The 16552-nt window shown below is 49.4% G+C and overlaps 1 protein-coding gene across 1 annotated transcript; it reads left to right on the forward strand.

The window, feature by feature from the left end:
• The first annotated feature begins 11654 nt into the window (after positions 1 to 11654).
• SOX17 (SRY-box transcription factor 17) lies at positions 11655 to 13466 on the forward strand. Its single transcript, XM_065895587.1, has 2 exons — positions 11655 to 11961; positions 12547 to 13466. Exons 1-2 carry the CDS (start codon positions 11655 to 11657, stop codon positions 13464 to 13466), a joined length of 1227 nt encoding a protein of 408 aa, XP_065751659.1.
• The last annotated feature ends 3086 nt before the right edge of the window (positions 13467 to 16552 follow it).

Here is a 16552-nt window from a genome sequence, read left to right on the forward strand (position 1 = left end):
ATGCCTGCTAAGAACAGTGCTTTAGGAAATTATAAACCAAGTGGGAGAGGAGAGTATGAGAAGTTTGTGGAGGCGGTGGCAGACACTGGCTATTTTAGGTAGGATGGTCTCCCAGAGTAGGTGTCCTCGGATGAGGGAGCTAGCCATAGGAAGATCTGGGGGAACTTGGTTCCATGCAGAGGGAAGAGAACATAGGAAAGAAAGAGCTTGGCATGTTTTAGAAGCAGCCAGAGGCCAGAACATAGCAGAGGTGGAAGAGAGCAGTGAGAGGTGAGAGTAGAGAGGTAGGAAAGAACCATTGTATGCGGGGTGTATAGGGGCTGCGCCATAATGGACAGGTATTTACACGTGATTGAACTGGCATTGGTGATTATATGTCATGTACGTGCACTGGAAATGTTCACTATTAAAGTGTACCCAAATCAAAGGCCAGGCAAAAGTTGGAAAGTATTTACTAATTATCTTTATAAATATCCTATTATAATTCATTCGTTAAATTGAATAAGTATTGGCAAAATCAAATTAGCAGAGGTCCTTGAACTACTGAAGACTTAAACTGCTCAAGAATTAAAGCTTCAGTCTGAACAACCATCCTGAAACTGAACTGGTATATTAGGTATGTTTTGTAAGTCTCACTACATACAATGCCCAAACCAGTTAATACACACACGTATGATTAATGTTTGTTAAAGCATTCACGCTTCAAGTCTTTGCCTAACCAGAGGCTGCCCCTTCTAGCTCTGGGATGTTTTATCATCACCCTTTCTGTAGAAATGACCCAGTAAGATTTTCCTGTTTTAGTTTCGGAAAAGGAGGAAAGACATGCCAAGGAGAGAGGAGCTTGGTAGGTGCCCTTGGCTGTCCATTGCAGCTGAACTTGGACCTGCTCACCGGCAGGGTTTCAGGAGCTGCCAGGGGTGCATCTCCTGGGCTCTGCAGACAGAGAGCAGCCATGGAGGGGGCAGTGTTTGGGGGTGCCGAGCCTGACTTGGAGGCTCAGGGGGTGGTTTTCATATTAATACAGAACTCTCTCTCACGCCAAAGATGAAAATGACTCATGGGAATTCAGTCATGCATAGAAGCAGTGTAAATTAGATTGGCCAACCTCTGAACTTGGGGCAAGTCATGAAATCTGACTTGGTATGCATGATTTTCTCCGTCTAAGATCACGGAGAGTAATGTGTGTGGGTGTGGCTGACAGAGGGGAGAGGCACCGTACTTACGAAGTATTTCCTCAAAGCTGCCACAAATTCTATGAACGCTTCTGGAAAATATTATTTAATCCTTACTCCCCTTTCTTCCTTATCGTTTTTAGCAAAAGAAAACCTACTAGGTCAAGCCAGTCTCTAGCTTTGCTCTAGCCATGACTGAAAGCCCAAGAAACACTTCTTGGTACAATCTTGTACTTTCAAAAGTGTGGGTGACCCCACCCCAAACAAACAAAAGTAGTGCCTTGGGTTTTTTTTGTCTTTAATTGACTCCTGAGGAATTTGCCAGCAAGGAAAGATAGTAAAGAAGGAGATTTTGATACTATAGTTTATGGTCACATTTTATACTTAAAATAATTTTACAATCAATTTAAATGAGTAATTATTATTTCTTTGCTTTGCTTTTGAACACGAAAACAGTGGAGCATTGCAGGAGATCTGCACAGAGGTGCTGGTGTGCCCGGAAACCAAGCAAGCAGGTGGGGTAGCTGGGAGACGGGTTACAGCCAGCAAATAACAGATACATTGAGAATAGTGGGAGACGGTTCCTTACTGTCGGAAAAGGGATTTAAAAATACGGAAAGGAAGCAGGCTAGCGAGAATTCTGAGATGTTGGATTGGAATTGGAGGTATCTTCAAGTAACTCATGGTTTTAATAGATATAGAAATAACTATAGATATATGTGTGTATGCACGCACACGTATGCATACGTTTCCTAGCTCTCTCTGCTGAGAGTATCTAGAAGCGATGATACCCCAGTACCAATGAGAACCCAGATTTTGGTTTCTAAACGCCATCCTTCACTAAAAGATGCTCTTGACTCCTTGGACAAATGACTGAATCAGGGTTGAGGCAGGAAAAATAAAAGATGAGCCTGGAATATCTTGTTATGCCAAAAACTAAGGAAATAGTCAAAGGATGATAAGGACGTATCAAAAGGATACAGGAGCCATCTTGAAAGTTGCGCCACTGGCCAAATCAGTGACAAGCAGACCATCCAAACAAATAATATTAGTTATGGATGATAAACCACTGAATAAAGAAGGAATCCATGAGCCCATACTAATCTAAAGGAAAGGAAAACGTCCTTACGGTAGAAGGAACACATAAATACAGAGGAATGATGGGAATACAAAAGCACCACTCCTCACCCACGCAAGCAGATGCTAAGGCAGGGGGGTGGGGGCTTGATGAGGATATTAGCGTAATATAGAGCAGAGTTCTCCCTACAGAAAACATTTAACAATTGCACAGGGGAAAATGGTGGCTTGAAGCTGGAGAAACTGGACAGATACCAACCTGATCAGGGGGTCAAGGTGAACTCAGCAGTGACGATGCGGCTGACAGGCAGCCTCCCTTATCATGCCCTGGGAAGGGCACACCACCATGTCTGTGGTTTTCCTGCCAAGAATGCAGGAGCCCATACCAGACAGACTGGTCCTGGGACCCCACTGGAACGAAAGCCCCTCACTCTTTAAAACCATAAAGGAACTGTTTCAGATGCAAACCGAAAGAGACATGATATCTAAGGGCCATGTGTGATCTTGGATGGAGTGCTGGACCGGAAAGAAACAGTCTTTGTGGGAGCAGTTTGCAAGCTTTGAATTGGGCAGGTGGCTCAGCTGGTAGTGATGTATGGTAGGAATGTTAATTTCCCGACTTGTTTGGTTATTTGATGTCTGGTTATATGGGAGAGTGTCCTCTGGCGTATTTAGAGTGAGTGAGACACCATGTCACAGCCTGCTCTCAAATGGTTCAGAAAAAGGCTAATGACACACATACAGACATACATACACATGTTTTTGTTGTTGTTGTTTTGCTATACGCGGGCCTCTCACTGTTGTGGCCTCTCCCGTTGCGGAGCATAGGCTCCGGAAGCGCAGGCTCAGCGGCCATGGCTCACGGGCCCAGCCGCTCCGCGGCATGTGGGATCTTCCCGGACCGGGGCACGAACCCGCGTCCCCTGCATCGGCAGGCGGACTCTCAACCACTGCGTCACCAGGGAAGCCCCATACACATGTTTTAATGCATAAGATATAACATATTATAATGATGTATTACATATTTATGTCGTGTCTACAACATATCGGTATATGTTAATATGTTCTATGATAAATATGATTACATATTTATATTGTTATATCCATTTACATATTTTTAGAAAATGTGGGGAATTTTTTTTTTTTTTTAGATTGAGATGGAGCAAAAGCGGTAAAATGCTAACAAATTGAAGGGTCTCCTTGAAGGTGATACAGTTCTTTATACTATTCTTGCAACTTCTCTGTAAGTTTGAAATTATTTCAAAATAAATGATTTAAAAAGAATGCTGTGTATTTACATAGCTGTATGAGTAACAAATGCTTTCATATATTAGTGTAATATGTGATATTTCCTGTGTAAGGCATTCCCATGTTTCCAAACTCTCACTAGGATAATTTTACAGAACTTGAAAAGCAGGGATGGGTTATGCAGTTCTTTTCAACCCTAAGATTCCATACATGTCAGGTGAGTTCCAAGGAAATGTTACATCATAAGAAAGTGTCCAAAAGAATGGGTTGTCTATTTGTCTCCAAATTTCAGTTTTAAATTAACCACTGGGGAAAAAAAAGAAAGAAAAAAAATTAACCACGGAAATAATCTATATTTACTAAAATAATGGCTATTCGGTAAATCTATAGCCTTAGTTCATAAAAACAGAATCTGGTTTGCCCTGGATCAAAGGTGGGGCCCTTTGTGCAGTAGTTTTTTAAAAAGTTTTTGCTCTCAAAGCAGCAGCATTCCATTATAAGCCAGAAAAGTAGTCTTCTTTACAATCCCTATTTCCATTTTATCTCAATTTGCTATTTTTTTTCTGTACAAAGAATCTTCTGTAAACGCATATACACCCAGACATCTGCAGACACGCACACTAACCCAGTTTCACTGAGCACTTTTACTTTGCAAAACTTCGTGATTACTTATTCTCTTCTTTATCTGGAACAGTTGGGAAGAGATTGGGCATTTTCTTCCTCCTTTTTTGAGAAAACTGAGGCTGAGACAGTTTAAGTGACTGGCAGTGCACCTGGCAGCAAGTTACTGAACAACCAAGACTAGAATTTGGGATCTTTTCACAGTGAAAGATCTAGACAAGGTTTGTACATTTGTGGGTTATTCTTCCTCTAAACACGAGTCCCGGCCATAGTTATCACGATTGGACTTTGTCTCTATGCCTTTAGGAGAAGAACCTAGCCTGACCCAGGTTAAATGCTCATCGCAAGGTGTCTTTGCATTTCAAAGATCTTTTAATGGAATACCGAATGCTTTACAATTCTATGTATTTGTTTCCTGGCCAGTCTTCACAGAGTTTTAGAAGGTTGACATGCACAAAACAAAGATTTTTATGTCACCACCAAAGTAATGTTGACATTCAAATGTAATTAGAAAATGCACAATAGTTTATAGACCTCTGAAAAGCTTTTGCCAGTGTAACAGGTAATTTTGATTAAAGCATGATAACATTGGTTATTACTAGTTATCATAGATGTTACAACATTAAAAAATTCCATTAATTTTTTCCTTGAAAACATTTGTTTATCTGTTACAATGCATTAACCTTCAGTATCACAGTAGCCTTTTCTTATTTATTCTCCCAATATGTCTTCATATGCTAACATGCATTAATTTAAATTTTATTTTATTATTCAATACCTGGGTAATGCTTGCTATGTGCCAGGTCCTAGCAATTAACTCGTTTCATCCACATAAAACTCTCTGAGGTCATTGCTATAATTACCCTTCACTTTACAGAGGAGATACAGAGAGGTGTAGCAATATGTCCAAGGATGCATAGCTGGTAAGCTGCAGAACTATGATTCGATACCCAGCAGTTTGACTCCCAAATCTGTGCTCAATATACCATGCTGTACTGAGCCGCAGACTTACAGGTGCTGGGGAATTATTTGTTGGTTAAATGAATAGATGATTCTCTTGTCTCTTATACTGATTTGAAAACATTAATCAAATTACCCAATTGCTCTGTATCTCAATTTTCCATTTCATAAAATAGAGTTGATAATATTTGCCATCCATTTCTCTCCCAAACGACAGTACGAATGGAGGAATTTACCTTACCTAGCTGCTACCTGTATGTTTTTATGCACCCAAAGACTTGGTCAGCGGTACATCTAGAGGAGACCAACAGCATAGATCTTAAACATGTGACAAGACCACACAACTTGGCGTAATTAACGACATCTCTTTCAGTCTGAATGAAGTACAGGGGCAGAGCTTCAGAGACCCAAACTTCCTTATATGTGAACTTTATCCCCATGTAACTTTGAACTGTTTTCATTTTTTCAGCTGAATTAGAATTTGTAAAAAATAATACTCAAATTAAATGAGATGTCATCTACGGCTTAGATTATGTGATCTAATAAAAATACCTAATTATAGATCTTCTAAATGAAAATGCTTTCTTGTTACAGCCCTGTATCTCTGCTACTAAAAAAAATTATTGTGACCTGGTTAGGAACCACACTGGAAGTTTCTGTGCCAAGAGTCCTTAATCCATCCCTACCTACCTGCTGGCTTTATTGGGTTCCTACAAACCCCTTCAGGTCCTTCACTGGTTACAGACATGGCATGGAAAGAAATTCAAAACAAGGCCCATCCGTGTTAACAGCAAGGGCAAACAGGTGATGCAAGCATCCTGGTCATCTGACCTCAAGCAGGTGACCTATTATTTCTCAGTTTCAATCTCCTCTTCTGAAAAATGGGGATAATAACAAAAGCTGCCCTGCCTACCACCAGGGCTGTCCTGAAGCTCTGACGAGTTAACGTACATGAAACTGCTTTGTAAACTGTAATCTATGAGTACAAACAAATTACTACTAAAGGTTTTGTTTTTGAAAAGTCCCCCAAAGATAGAAAATTATTTATGCATATAGCCACAAGAAAAAAATTCCATGTGCATTCTTGGCGTGGACTTCCATGCTGAGTGGGTTCAGAAAAGCCAGAGGACTCGAGTTAAACCTCAGAAGAGGAGACATTTCAGGGCTTAGTGCCTGGACACTGAACCTCTGGGGAAGGAGAGGATGAGAGAGAATAGGGTAGGTCTGAAGTCTGATGACCGCATGTCTACACAGATGTGTCTTAGATGAGAACAGTCTTTACTGAGGTTTATGGAGATAATTCTTAGCGCCTTGCCACCAAAGAAGATGACCGCATGACCGGCTCAAAGACAACCATTATAGTACCCCTGAGCATTTATTACATGCCAATGGACTGTGTGTGCTCGAGGATATAAAGAGGCTGTTAAGGGCGGGGAAAGATAAATCAGGAGATTGGGATTGACATATACACACTACTGTATATAGAAGAGATAATCAACAAGGACCTACTGTGTAGCACAGGGAACGCTACTCAGTACTCTGTAATGACCTATATGGGAAAAGAATCTAAAAGAGTGGATATATGTATGTGTATAACTGATTCAGTTTGCTGTACAGCAGAAACTGACACAACATGTAAATCAACTGTATTTCAATAAAATAAATAAAATAAAGAGGCTGTTCAAGAGTGTTGACAAAGTTGTTGGCAAGGTTAAGAAATGGGCATAGAAGAAAATTCAGGTAACAGAGGACAACCAAACACTGACTGCAGAGGAATCCAGCAAGGATTCCTAATATGTTCTCTCCTGTTTAGAAACCTTGGAAGCCAACTAGGGTACCATTTCAAAATCTGATATGCTTGTGGTTCAAGTTGCACAGAAAGGTGGATAATGAGTGTGTCAGGAGTGGCCTGTCCTATGACCCATTCACTTTGATCATTTCCATGATCACAGAATGCACACCTTGCCCTAACCAACCACCTGGCAAAATCCAGCCCTGCTGACAAGAGAAACTTGGCAAGCCAGAGTTTCCAGGGTAGAAAGGCCACCTATTACAGTACTTCTACTAGAAAAAAATATCTCAGAGCGCTTGGCCTACTGATGTCAGGATCACCTTTACTTGCCAGGAACAAATGATTGCGGTACAGAGGGCCTAGAACCCCCGGCTGGACGTGAATCAATCAGAGAGGAAGGCTAATGGTACCGCGCTGTGCATTCCTCCGACGCAGGGGCCGTGTCTGCTCCCCTCTGGGGGGAACTGCAAGTGTTCGGCTCACAACGGACATGTTGCTGATAAGACTGTATGTTTAGTTGACGACACAACTCTACAACGAAAGCCCTGGCCTCTTCTGGGTGCGAGGAAGGTGGGAAGGTCGGAAGAAGTGGGTGCACAGAAGCCGCTATTGAAATTCCCTTTAGAGTTGAGAGGCCGAGATGGAGGGGACGAGCAAGCCAGTGTGTGGCTGTAATCTGTCCTGGGGACGAGCTGGGCTGCCTTTCCTTAACCCCCAACGCCCTCTCACCTCAGAAGTCTGAGGTTCCCTACGTCGGGGAATAAAGGGAAGGAGCCAACACTCCAACCCCGGGACCCGAGCTGGGGCGGGAGGCGGGTGCAGAATGTAAGAAACACCCCCGCGGACTAGTTTCTGAGCAGGAAAGTGGACCGGGAACAGCGCACTTCCTGCTTCGCCTGTGCAAACCCCAGGCGGAGCCGAGCGGGAACAGGGTTACGGTCGAGGAGTCGCCGGCTGCCAGGGCGGGGTTCGGGGCGGCCTCGAGGGGGTCCGCGGACCAGGGCGAGAGGCCGGGGCGGGATGCAGGCGGAGGGCGTGGGAGAGGGCGTGGGAGCAGAACGCACGCCTCCCATCCTCGTGCCCAGCGAGCGTCCCCAAAGACACTCTCGGCCCCGCGGGAGAGGCGGGTGCCCCGAGGGGCAGCGTCGGACGCCAGATGCGGGGTCCGCGGGGCTCCGACCCTCGGGGGCCTCCCGGGCCGGAGCCGGCGACCGCGATCTCTCGGGCCCTCCTTCCTCCCCACCTCTCCCATCCCGCCCGCGACTTTGGACCTCGCATCCCGGACCCGCGGGGGACCGGCGCGGGGACGGGAAGGAAACGCGCGAGGTACGCAGAGCCGGCCCGCGGCCCTACCTGGGCGGTGCGGAGCCCCGGGCGCGCTGCGTGCCGCGCGCCGCCTTCCGCTCGGCTCCCGGAGGCCGCCGCGGGCGCGCGACTTACAAACGCAAAGGCCTTATTATTGTTCTCTGTTCCGGGGATACCATTGTCTGTCCGTACCCGGCGTCGGCGGCGCGCGCTCCCTCCCCGCTCCCGCGCACTAGCTCTCCGCAGGCGACCCGGATCTGCCCCGGTGCCCACGGCCTTCCCCGGCCGCCGGAGTGTCCTTCGTCCGGCTCCCGCTTCCCGAGCATCGAAACACAAAAGCCTGCCGGAAACCCCCGGCCTGTGCCTGGCCACTCAGGGGTCCGAGCCGCGGCTCGCCACCTACCCGGGTTCATTTCTGCGCCCGCCGGCCACGGGCCCCGAGGGGCAACGGGCACGGCCTCGTGCCGCGCTAGTCGCGTCCTCGCCCAGCCCTTGGGCCTCGGGTCTGGCCTGGGGACCGGGCGTGCCACTAGTAGCCAGGAGCCCAGAGTTCTCGGTCCGTGCACTGCGGGCGCGCCCGGCCGGCCGCGTGTACACGGCTCTTCCTCGCGCACTTGTTTGCCCCCCTCCCCCCGCGTAAATCTCTCGTGATGAGAAAAGCAAGGCTCGCCGGAAGCCACTCCGGATGTTTGCTGCTTTTCATGTGGCATTTGTGGCTGGCTCTGATAACGGCCCGAGCTCGACTTCCAACACCGCGTTTAGTAAAGGGACCGAAATAGAAGAGTCCACACACTGCGCAGACCGGTCTGCGGCGCCACCAGCCCCAACACGCTCCCCCCAAATCTATGACAAGTGAAGGATCAGAAGAGATTAGATACAGGCAACGGTATAGTATAGAAGGGCCTAGTCTTGGAAAGGCACCACAATTCCTTCCTATAAATAGAAGTAAATTGCTACTTTTTAACTTCCAGGGAGGGTGTTATAAGCAGTAGGGGGAGGGGCGCTAAAATCTGTAGCTCCAGCTCCATCCTATGGACCCTGTGCTCTCACTTGAATTCTCAGTATCTTACCCAAGAAAAGTCAGTCGTTAGTCTCCAGAACAAGTGCAAATAATAATGGGGAAAACTGCCCCCCCCCCGCGTTTTTTTCCCCATCACTTTCTCGACCCTTGTGGCACCTCTCTCTGCAATGAGGTTCCGAGGAGGTACACGAGGATGAAGAAAGTGTACAAGGGTAAATCCGTGCATATACATTTTTTGGACTCACACGTGGATTGTATTTCCTGCACCCTATGTTATGTTTTTATGGAATTAGTCATATAGATTCATCTAGACAGATAAAATGTATTCTCGAACAGGGATTATTTTTGTTTGGTTTTCAACCTCTATTCTGAGAAAACTCCCATTTGTTCATAGAAACTTTCACGCTGATAGAAAGTCCTGCTTTGAGATCTCTGAGAAGACATTACTTTGCAGCAAAGTTAGAGAACATCACCAAGAAAACAAGGAGCCAGGCGCCGCGTGATAAACTTGTTCTCTCTACTTCTATAGTTTCCTTATCAGATAACCAGCTGTAATGCAGTCTTGCTTAATTTTCAAGCCCGTATTTTTCTTTTTCAGAAAAATAAACTCTTAAAGGAAAAGTACGTAATCAGTTAAATGTGTTTAAGATTATCAACTGCTTCAAAACCACCAATTAAAAATAACACCTCTCTATTATTTCCTTAAGCAGATTACTTTTTAAATTCTTGTCTGAACCTCAGCGACCCAGGAACTAGAACCACTTTCTGGCCGCTGAAGGTGAGGGAGGGCAGCCAACGTCACAGATCCTCACGGAGTTCAAGCTGGCTTAAAACAAGCGTGCAGAAGTTCTTTGGAGAAATAGCAAAGTCAGAGAAACCGAAGGCCAAGTGTTTTCAAAGCTTCTGTTTCTTTGTTTTTATGAATGCCACTAACAAGCGGACTTGATAGATTACTTGTCCCTGTCATATCACACTAGAAGCTGCAGCATTTACCTCCCAGATCCCGGCTGTAAGCCCTAGTTTCTCATCACCCCTTCACAGTAAACAAAGTCTGTTGTAGAGAATGATATATTGGTTTCTTTGCAAAGTTATCTAATTATGCAGGAATGGCCGTGTCCGTTGCTGTAGAAAACAACGCAACACACAAACAAGTACACGAATACAACAGCTTGGCTTAAAGGTTAAGAGCTCCAAGTCTGAGGGCAGACTACTGGAGATGAATTCCACTTGCTGTGATCTCGGACGAGGTCCTTAACCTCTCCGTGCCCCAGTTTCCTCTCCTGTAAGATATAATAGCCTCTACCTCATAGGGTTATAAGGATAAACTAGTTTGCTGACGTTTGGAGGGATGGTGTGCTGTACATAAGAACAATATAAGGGCTTGTTTACAAATCCCACGCAGAAGGTTTCTCAGATTGATACAGAAGTTTAACGGTCATTCAGATTTTCATTGCAGTCTAGAGAAACATAGAGGAATCCCCCAGTCATCTGTGAGGGTCACCACCTCAAGGTGACCCTCCAAGCTACAGTTATTTCGCTCCTCAGGTGTTGCTTTCTTTCCTCTAATCGGCAGGCATTTAGATAAATATCACTGCTGTCTTTACCACATTTTAGAAATCAAAACTAAGCCTTGCCTCTTTTACTGAACACATATGAGAAAACTTTGTTTACTGTACATTTCACGTACAAATTGTCAAGGGTTGGTTCGTCTTTTTTGGGTAAACGTTTTCATTTCTTCGGAATGACGTTTGTAATCTTGTTTTAGAAAGTAGAATTTACCTCGGACATAGCATTTTGAGTATAGTACAACAAGCACGTTGAATCCTTGGGAAGAGAAAGTATTTTGCAATTTTAAGACGTCCGTAGGTCTCTCGGAAGAAGGCTAGGTCACCCACCGCTGAAACACCCTCAGCTCCTGGTTTAGTGGATGCTTCGTGTGTTGATCCGAACTGCCGGGACCAGGTGCACCTGTGCAGCAGTGCGATCAGCACCCGGGAAAGTTTTTCAGAAGTCCCTCTTCCCGGGTCGGAGAGGACGTGGCGCCTAAGCCCGGCTCCAGCCAGCTTTCCCGGGGGCAGGTGTAGCCCTGGGCGCGGGGTCGGCGCGGGGGAGGGGAAAGGGCGGGCTTGGGGGTGAGCTGGGACTTGGGACTTGGGCGGCGAGCTGGGCGTGGGCCTAGAGACGCCGGCCCGGCCCGCCCCCGTCGCTCTATTGGCCACGTCTGTGCAGAAAAGGCCCCGCGGCCTAGGGGCGCCCGCAGTGTCACTGGGCCGGCGGGGACGCTAGCTGCGCCGGGGCTGCGATCTGCCAGGGACGCCGGCGGCGGGGTCGGGCCGGGGGGCGCGAGCGGCCCGCGGGGCATCTCCCTCTCTCGCTCCCCACCCCCTCCCTCCCCCCGGTCGGGGGAGGCGGCGTGTCCGGCGGAGGGGCGCGGGGCGCGGGGCAGGGCTGGAGCGCCATGAGCAGCCCGGATGCGGGGTACGCCAGTGACGAGCAGAGCCAGCCCCGGAGCGCGCTGCCCGCCGTGATGGCCGGGCTGGGCCCCTGCCCCTGGGCCGAGTCGCTGAGTCCCCTCGGGGACATGAAGATGAAGGGCGAGGCGGCGGCGAGCAGCGGGGCGCCGGCCGGGACGGCGGGCCGAGCCAAGGGCGAGTCTCGCATCCGGCGGCCGATGAACGCCTTCATGGTGTGGGCGAAGGACGAACGCAAGCGCCTGGCGCAGCAGAACCCGGACCTGCACAACGCCGAGCTGAGCAAGATGCTGGGTGAGTCCGAGTTCGGGACCCAGAGAGTGCGAATCGTGGAGCCGCTTCCTTGAGTCTCACGGGGTGTGGGCCTCGCGCCGGAGGAGGCTGGGGGTGCGCGGCCGCCACGTCCTTCCCTGGGGCCCTCGGTCCCTTCCCGCTTCCCGCTCTCCGAGTCTCCGAACGGCTTTGGGCCTCGGCGCCCGGCTTCCGCGTGTGGCCGGGGCGCGGGCCCAGCGGCCCCGGGAGGCGGCTTCCCCGCGCGTCGGAGTGGCGGCGAGGGTACCCTGGCGCGGACCTGGCTGGGTCGCGCCTGTCCCCCCGACTCCTTGCCCGGGTGGGGACGCTCTCGGTTCCTCGGACGACCGCGAGCGGTTGAGCGGGAAGCCGCTTCCAGGAGGCGTCAGGAAGGCACCGAGGCCTCGCGTCTTCCTCGAGTGCTCGGCCTCCGCGGGCCCAGCGTTCACCTTCACCTGGACCCCTTCCCCTCCCTGCCCGGGCTGCACAATCCGAGGTCGGAGGCGAGGGCGGTGGGACCAGCTGGGGCCCGGGAGCGGGGCTCCGACCCTAAGCCCGCGCGCCTCTCCACCTCCCGCGGTCCCGCAGGCAAGTCATGGAAGGCGCTGACGCTGGCGGAGAAGCGGCCCTTCGTGGAGGAGGCCGAGCGGCTGCGCGTGCAGCACATGCAGGACCACCCGAACTACAAGTACCGGCCGCGGCGGCGCAAGCAGGTGAAGCGGCTGAAGCGGGTGGAGGGCGGCTTCCTGCACGGCCTCGCCGAGCCGCCGGCGGCCGCGCTGGGCCCCGAGGGCGGCCGCGTGGCCATGGACGGCCTGGGCCTGCCCTTCCCCGAGCAGGGCTTCCCCGCGGGCCCGCCGCTGCTGCCCCCGCACATGGGCGGCCACTACCGCGACTGCCAGGCTCTGGGCGCGCCCCCGCTCGACGGCTACCCGTTGCCCACGCCAGACACGTCCCCGCTGGACGGCGTTGAGCCCGACCCCGCCTTCTTCGCCGCGCCGCTGCCTGGGGACTGTCCGGCCGCCGGACCCTACAGCTACGCGCAGGCCGCGGACTACGCGGGGCCCCCGGAGCCGCCCGCCGCCGGGCCCCTGCACGCCCGGCTCGGCCCGGAGCCCGCGGGCCCCGCGATGCCGGGCCTCCTGGCGCCCCCCAGCGCCCTGCACATGTACTACGGCGCGATGGGCTCGCCGGCGGCGGCGGGCGGCGGGCGCGGCTTCCAGATGCCACCGCAGCCGCCCCCGCCGGGCCCGGGGCAGCCGTCGCCGCCGCCCGAGGCGCTGCCCTGCCGGGACGGCGCGGACCCAGGCCAGCCGGCCGAGCTCCTCGGGGAGGTGGATCGCACGGAATTCGAACAGTACCTGCACTTTGTGTGCAAGCCCGAGATGGGGCTCCCCTACCAGGGACACGACTCCGGCGTGAATCTGGCGGACAGCCACGGGGCCATCTCCTCGGTGGTGTCCGACGCCAGCTCCGCGGTGTATTACTGCAACTACCCCGACGTCTGACGGGTCCCTTCCGACCCAGCCTGCAGGCCAGAAGCACAAACAGTGTTACACACTTCCTGGAGGAGCTAAGGAAATCCTCAGCCTCATGTCGTGTCATGTTGTTTTGAAGTTGCCTTGGCGTATAATTTATGGTAATTTATTTTGTCTGCCACTCGAACACTTGGGGGGAGAAAAATGTTGAGGTGGTGTTTGAAGATTGGTTCAGACACTTGTTTCCCACAGTTGCGTTGCCAAAACCCCACTTCCGAGTTCAAGTTCACCAGTTTTCAGTGGGTCCCGGAACAACTCGCTCCGTTTCCCGAAGCTTTATTGATCTAAGAAATTTTATCCCGGGTGTGTTTTTTCAATCTTAAAAATAAATAAATAAATAAAATCTGGAATCCTACTTTTTCACTCTGCTGGCGCCTCTGTCACAAAAGCCAATTTCTGAGATCACTGTTAAGTATTTAATATAATTAGAAATATTTTAATGATGACACTAAATATATAGTCACTGTAAATTTCTCATTCTCCTGTAATAGTAGACTTGAATGCCTTGAAGGAGAAGCCCTCAGATGAACATTTGGGCGTCCCAGGTTGTCTTTGCTAGGGGAAAAAAAACCTCACAGAATGAGCCTGCTGTGCATTTCAAGTGACCCTCCTTCTACAAAGTAATGGTGAATCGTAACACTCTAAATATTTAAAATTTTAGTGTATCACTTTCTAAATCCGAGGAGAACATCCAGGTAATTTCGGTTTTCTTGTTGAATCTTGAGATCTGACTAAAGAGGCTTTTGGATTGTCTTTTTTTCTTGTCTGTATTTCACCAAGAGTCTTTAAGCTCCCTCTCAACACTGAACTCGCCAATCATCACACATCTACACCTTGGGAAGTAGTGTTGCTGGGTTAAAAATAATTGGAAGGAGTCACAGGAACTAATCAAAATAAAATGTGCATTGTGACCTCAACTGTTATGAAACTTAGCAGCTATCATTTCAATGTGATATTTTGTATAAACTGCGTACAGGGTCCACTGCAGGTCCTGGCACCAGCAGTTCTTAAGCTTGGGGTGGGGGTGGGGGGGATCCAGGGATGATTTGCAGGCAGTGTGCTTTACAAATGCAGCTATAGCTGCAGTCCTAGGCCATCACTATCCTGCCCTTACAGGGAAGAAACTGAGTCACAGGTTGTGAAGCAGGTCAGCCTTGCTCGCTGCTGCAGCGCTAATTGCTGTGGCCCTTCCCATCACACTTTGCAGATGAGACATAAATGGATGGGTACAGACGACCTGTAATGGGCATTTCTTGTGCCAGGTGTTTCATCAGTGCCATTTTGTACTGAATTTGAGCCTGATCGAGCCTGCGAGATTAGGTGCAATTCTCCCCGTTTTGCGAGTGAGGCAAGGAGGCACGGAGCCCTCACCTGCCGTGTACATGGTGAAAGCTTGGTGTTGCAAGTTCTGGCAACATATTCGTTCACATTGGTTTTCCTTTGTGCAGGGTGTACCTGTGGGCACTGGGAGAGCTTGCATTCTGGTGGTGAGAAACTGTCTCATTTTCCATGTTGATAAATGCTATAGAGAAAAGGAAGGGGTAGGAAGATGGCTTAAAGCATTTATCTTGAGGGTTATCTGAGCTGACATGGTTGGCTGGATTCTCTTGAGGAATGACAGGGCGTGTGTTTTTTACAAAGGGTTCTGGGGTGTTAGGAATGTTCGGGATGAAGGTTTCGGTGAGGAAAGGTAAGTCTATTTTGTTAGGCGTAACAGAGGTTACCTTAAACATTTGAAATGAAAACGTTCACTCCAGGTTCTGGCTATCTCCAATCCAGTTTGTTTGCCTCTGGTACCCTAGCCTTTTCCATTCTTTCTTCCTCTGACCCCAGACAGGTTCTGCTTCCTACATTCCTGGTGGATAAAGTGAGCAGAGGTACCTCACTCGGGTTCAAGGCTGTGTCACCAGTTCAGATCACACCAGGCATTTTAGTGCATACTTGGTTGGCCCAAGGAGACTCAGTTGTATCCTTTGCTGCTGCCTCTCAACAAAGTTTAGAAGATATGGATTTCCCCAGTGGTCCAGTGGTTAAGACTCCGCGCTTCCACTGCAGGGGGCACAGGTTCGATACCTGGTCGGGGAAGTTCTGAGTGCCGGTGCAGTGCGGCCAAAAATAATTCAGAAGATACACAGGGTAAAGAGGAAAGGAGAAAAGAAAGTGCTTGGGGGAAGAAGTCCTGTGACGTTACATTCTTAACTGCTCACCAGGGACCTGTCAAATAACGAGGGAAAATAAGAGCTAAAATTGTTCAACATTTCCAATGCCTTTAACCCCCAGTGGAGGGAAATTAGTCCTCACGATAATTCTTGGAGGCAGAGGCATGTCATCCATCCCTTGTTTTTCCCCAAGCAGACTCAGGTGAAGCGACCTCAGGTACCAGCTAGTGACTGATTTTTGGTTTACCTTGGAAACAAATACATAAAAGACCCCCCCCCCCCATCTCTACTTCTGAGATACTTTAGAAGTATGTCAGGAGGTAGAAATCAGGGCAGCTCTCCTGAGTTGTAAGCACTCTTAGTTGTCATGCTTATTTGACTTCGCCTTAGATGATAGTCTACGGAAAGCTAGGAATGCCCTCCCAGGGAGCACACACACACGCCCATGTGCAATGTTTTAGACATAGTTTTAGGCAGTTCATGGCTCCTCATAACTCATCCAAAGTTTGTAGGAATCCGAAGCCCGCAGGTTTAGAAGCGCTGATGGAGAAGGTTTGTTGGGAAGCATGGCACCCAAGCATTGTAGCAAAAAGGTAGTTTCCCTTTATTTGAAAACACAAAGGGACATCTCAAGAATCCTCTCACGTTACTGAGTTGAATCAAGGAACGCAGGGTTGCGTCCCTCTCACAAAGGCAACTGTGATGCCCTGCCAGATGAAGACACGGTCTTTCCCCTTTGTGCAGTGTGGTGGGTGGTGGCTTATCTCCCTACCTTGGGTATTTACATCCTTGTATCAACTCCTCCCACACTTAATCTGGGTTGGACTTGCTACTCTAACCCAATAGAATGCAATCGAAGTGAGGCTGTGCAGGCAACCAGGACCAACCCTCAGGAAG

Source organism: Phocoena phocoena, chromosome 17 (genome assembly GCF_963924675.1).
Source record: "Phocoena phocoena chromosome 17, mPhoPho1.1, whole genome shotgun sequence".
NCBI classification, from domain to species: Eukaryota; Metazoa; Chordata; class Mammalia; order Artiodactyla; family Phocoenidae; genus Phocoena; species Phocoena phocoena.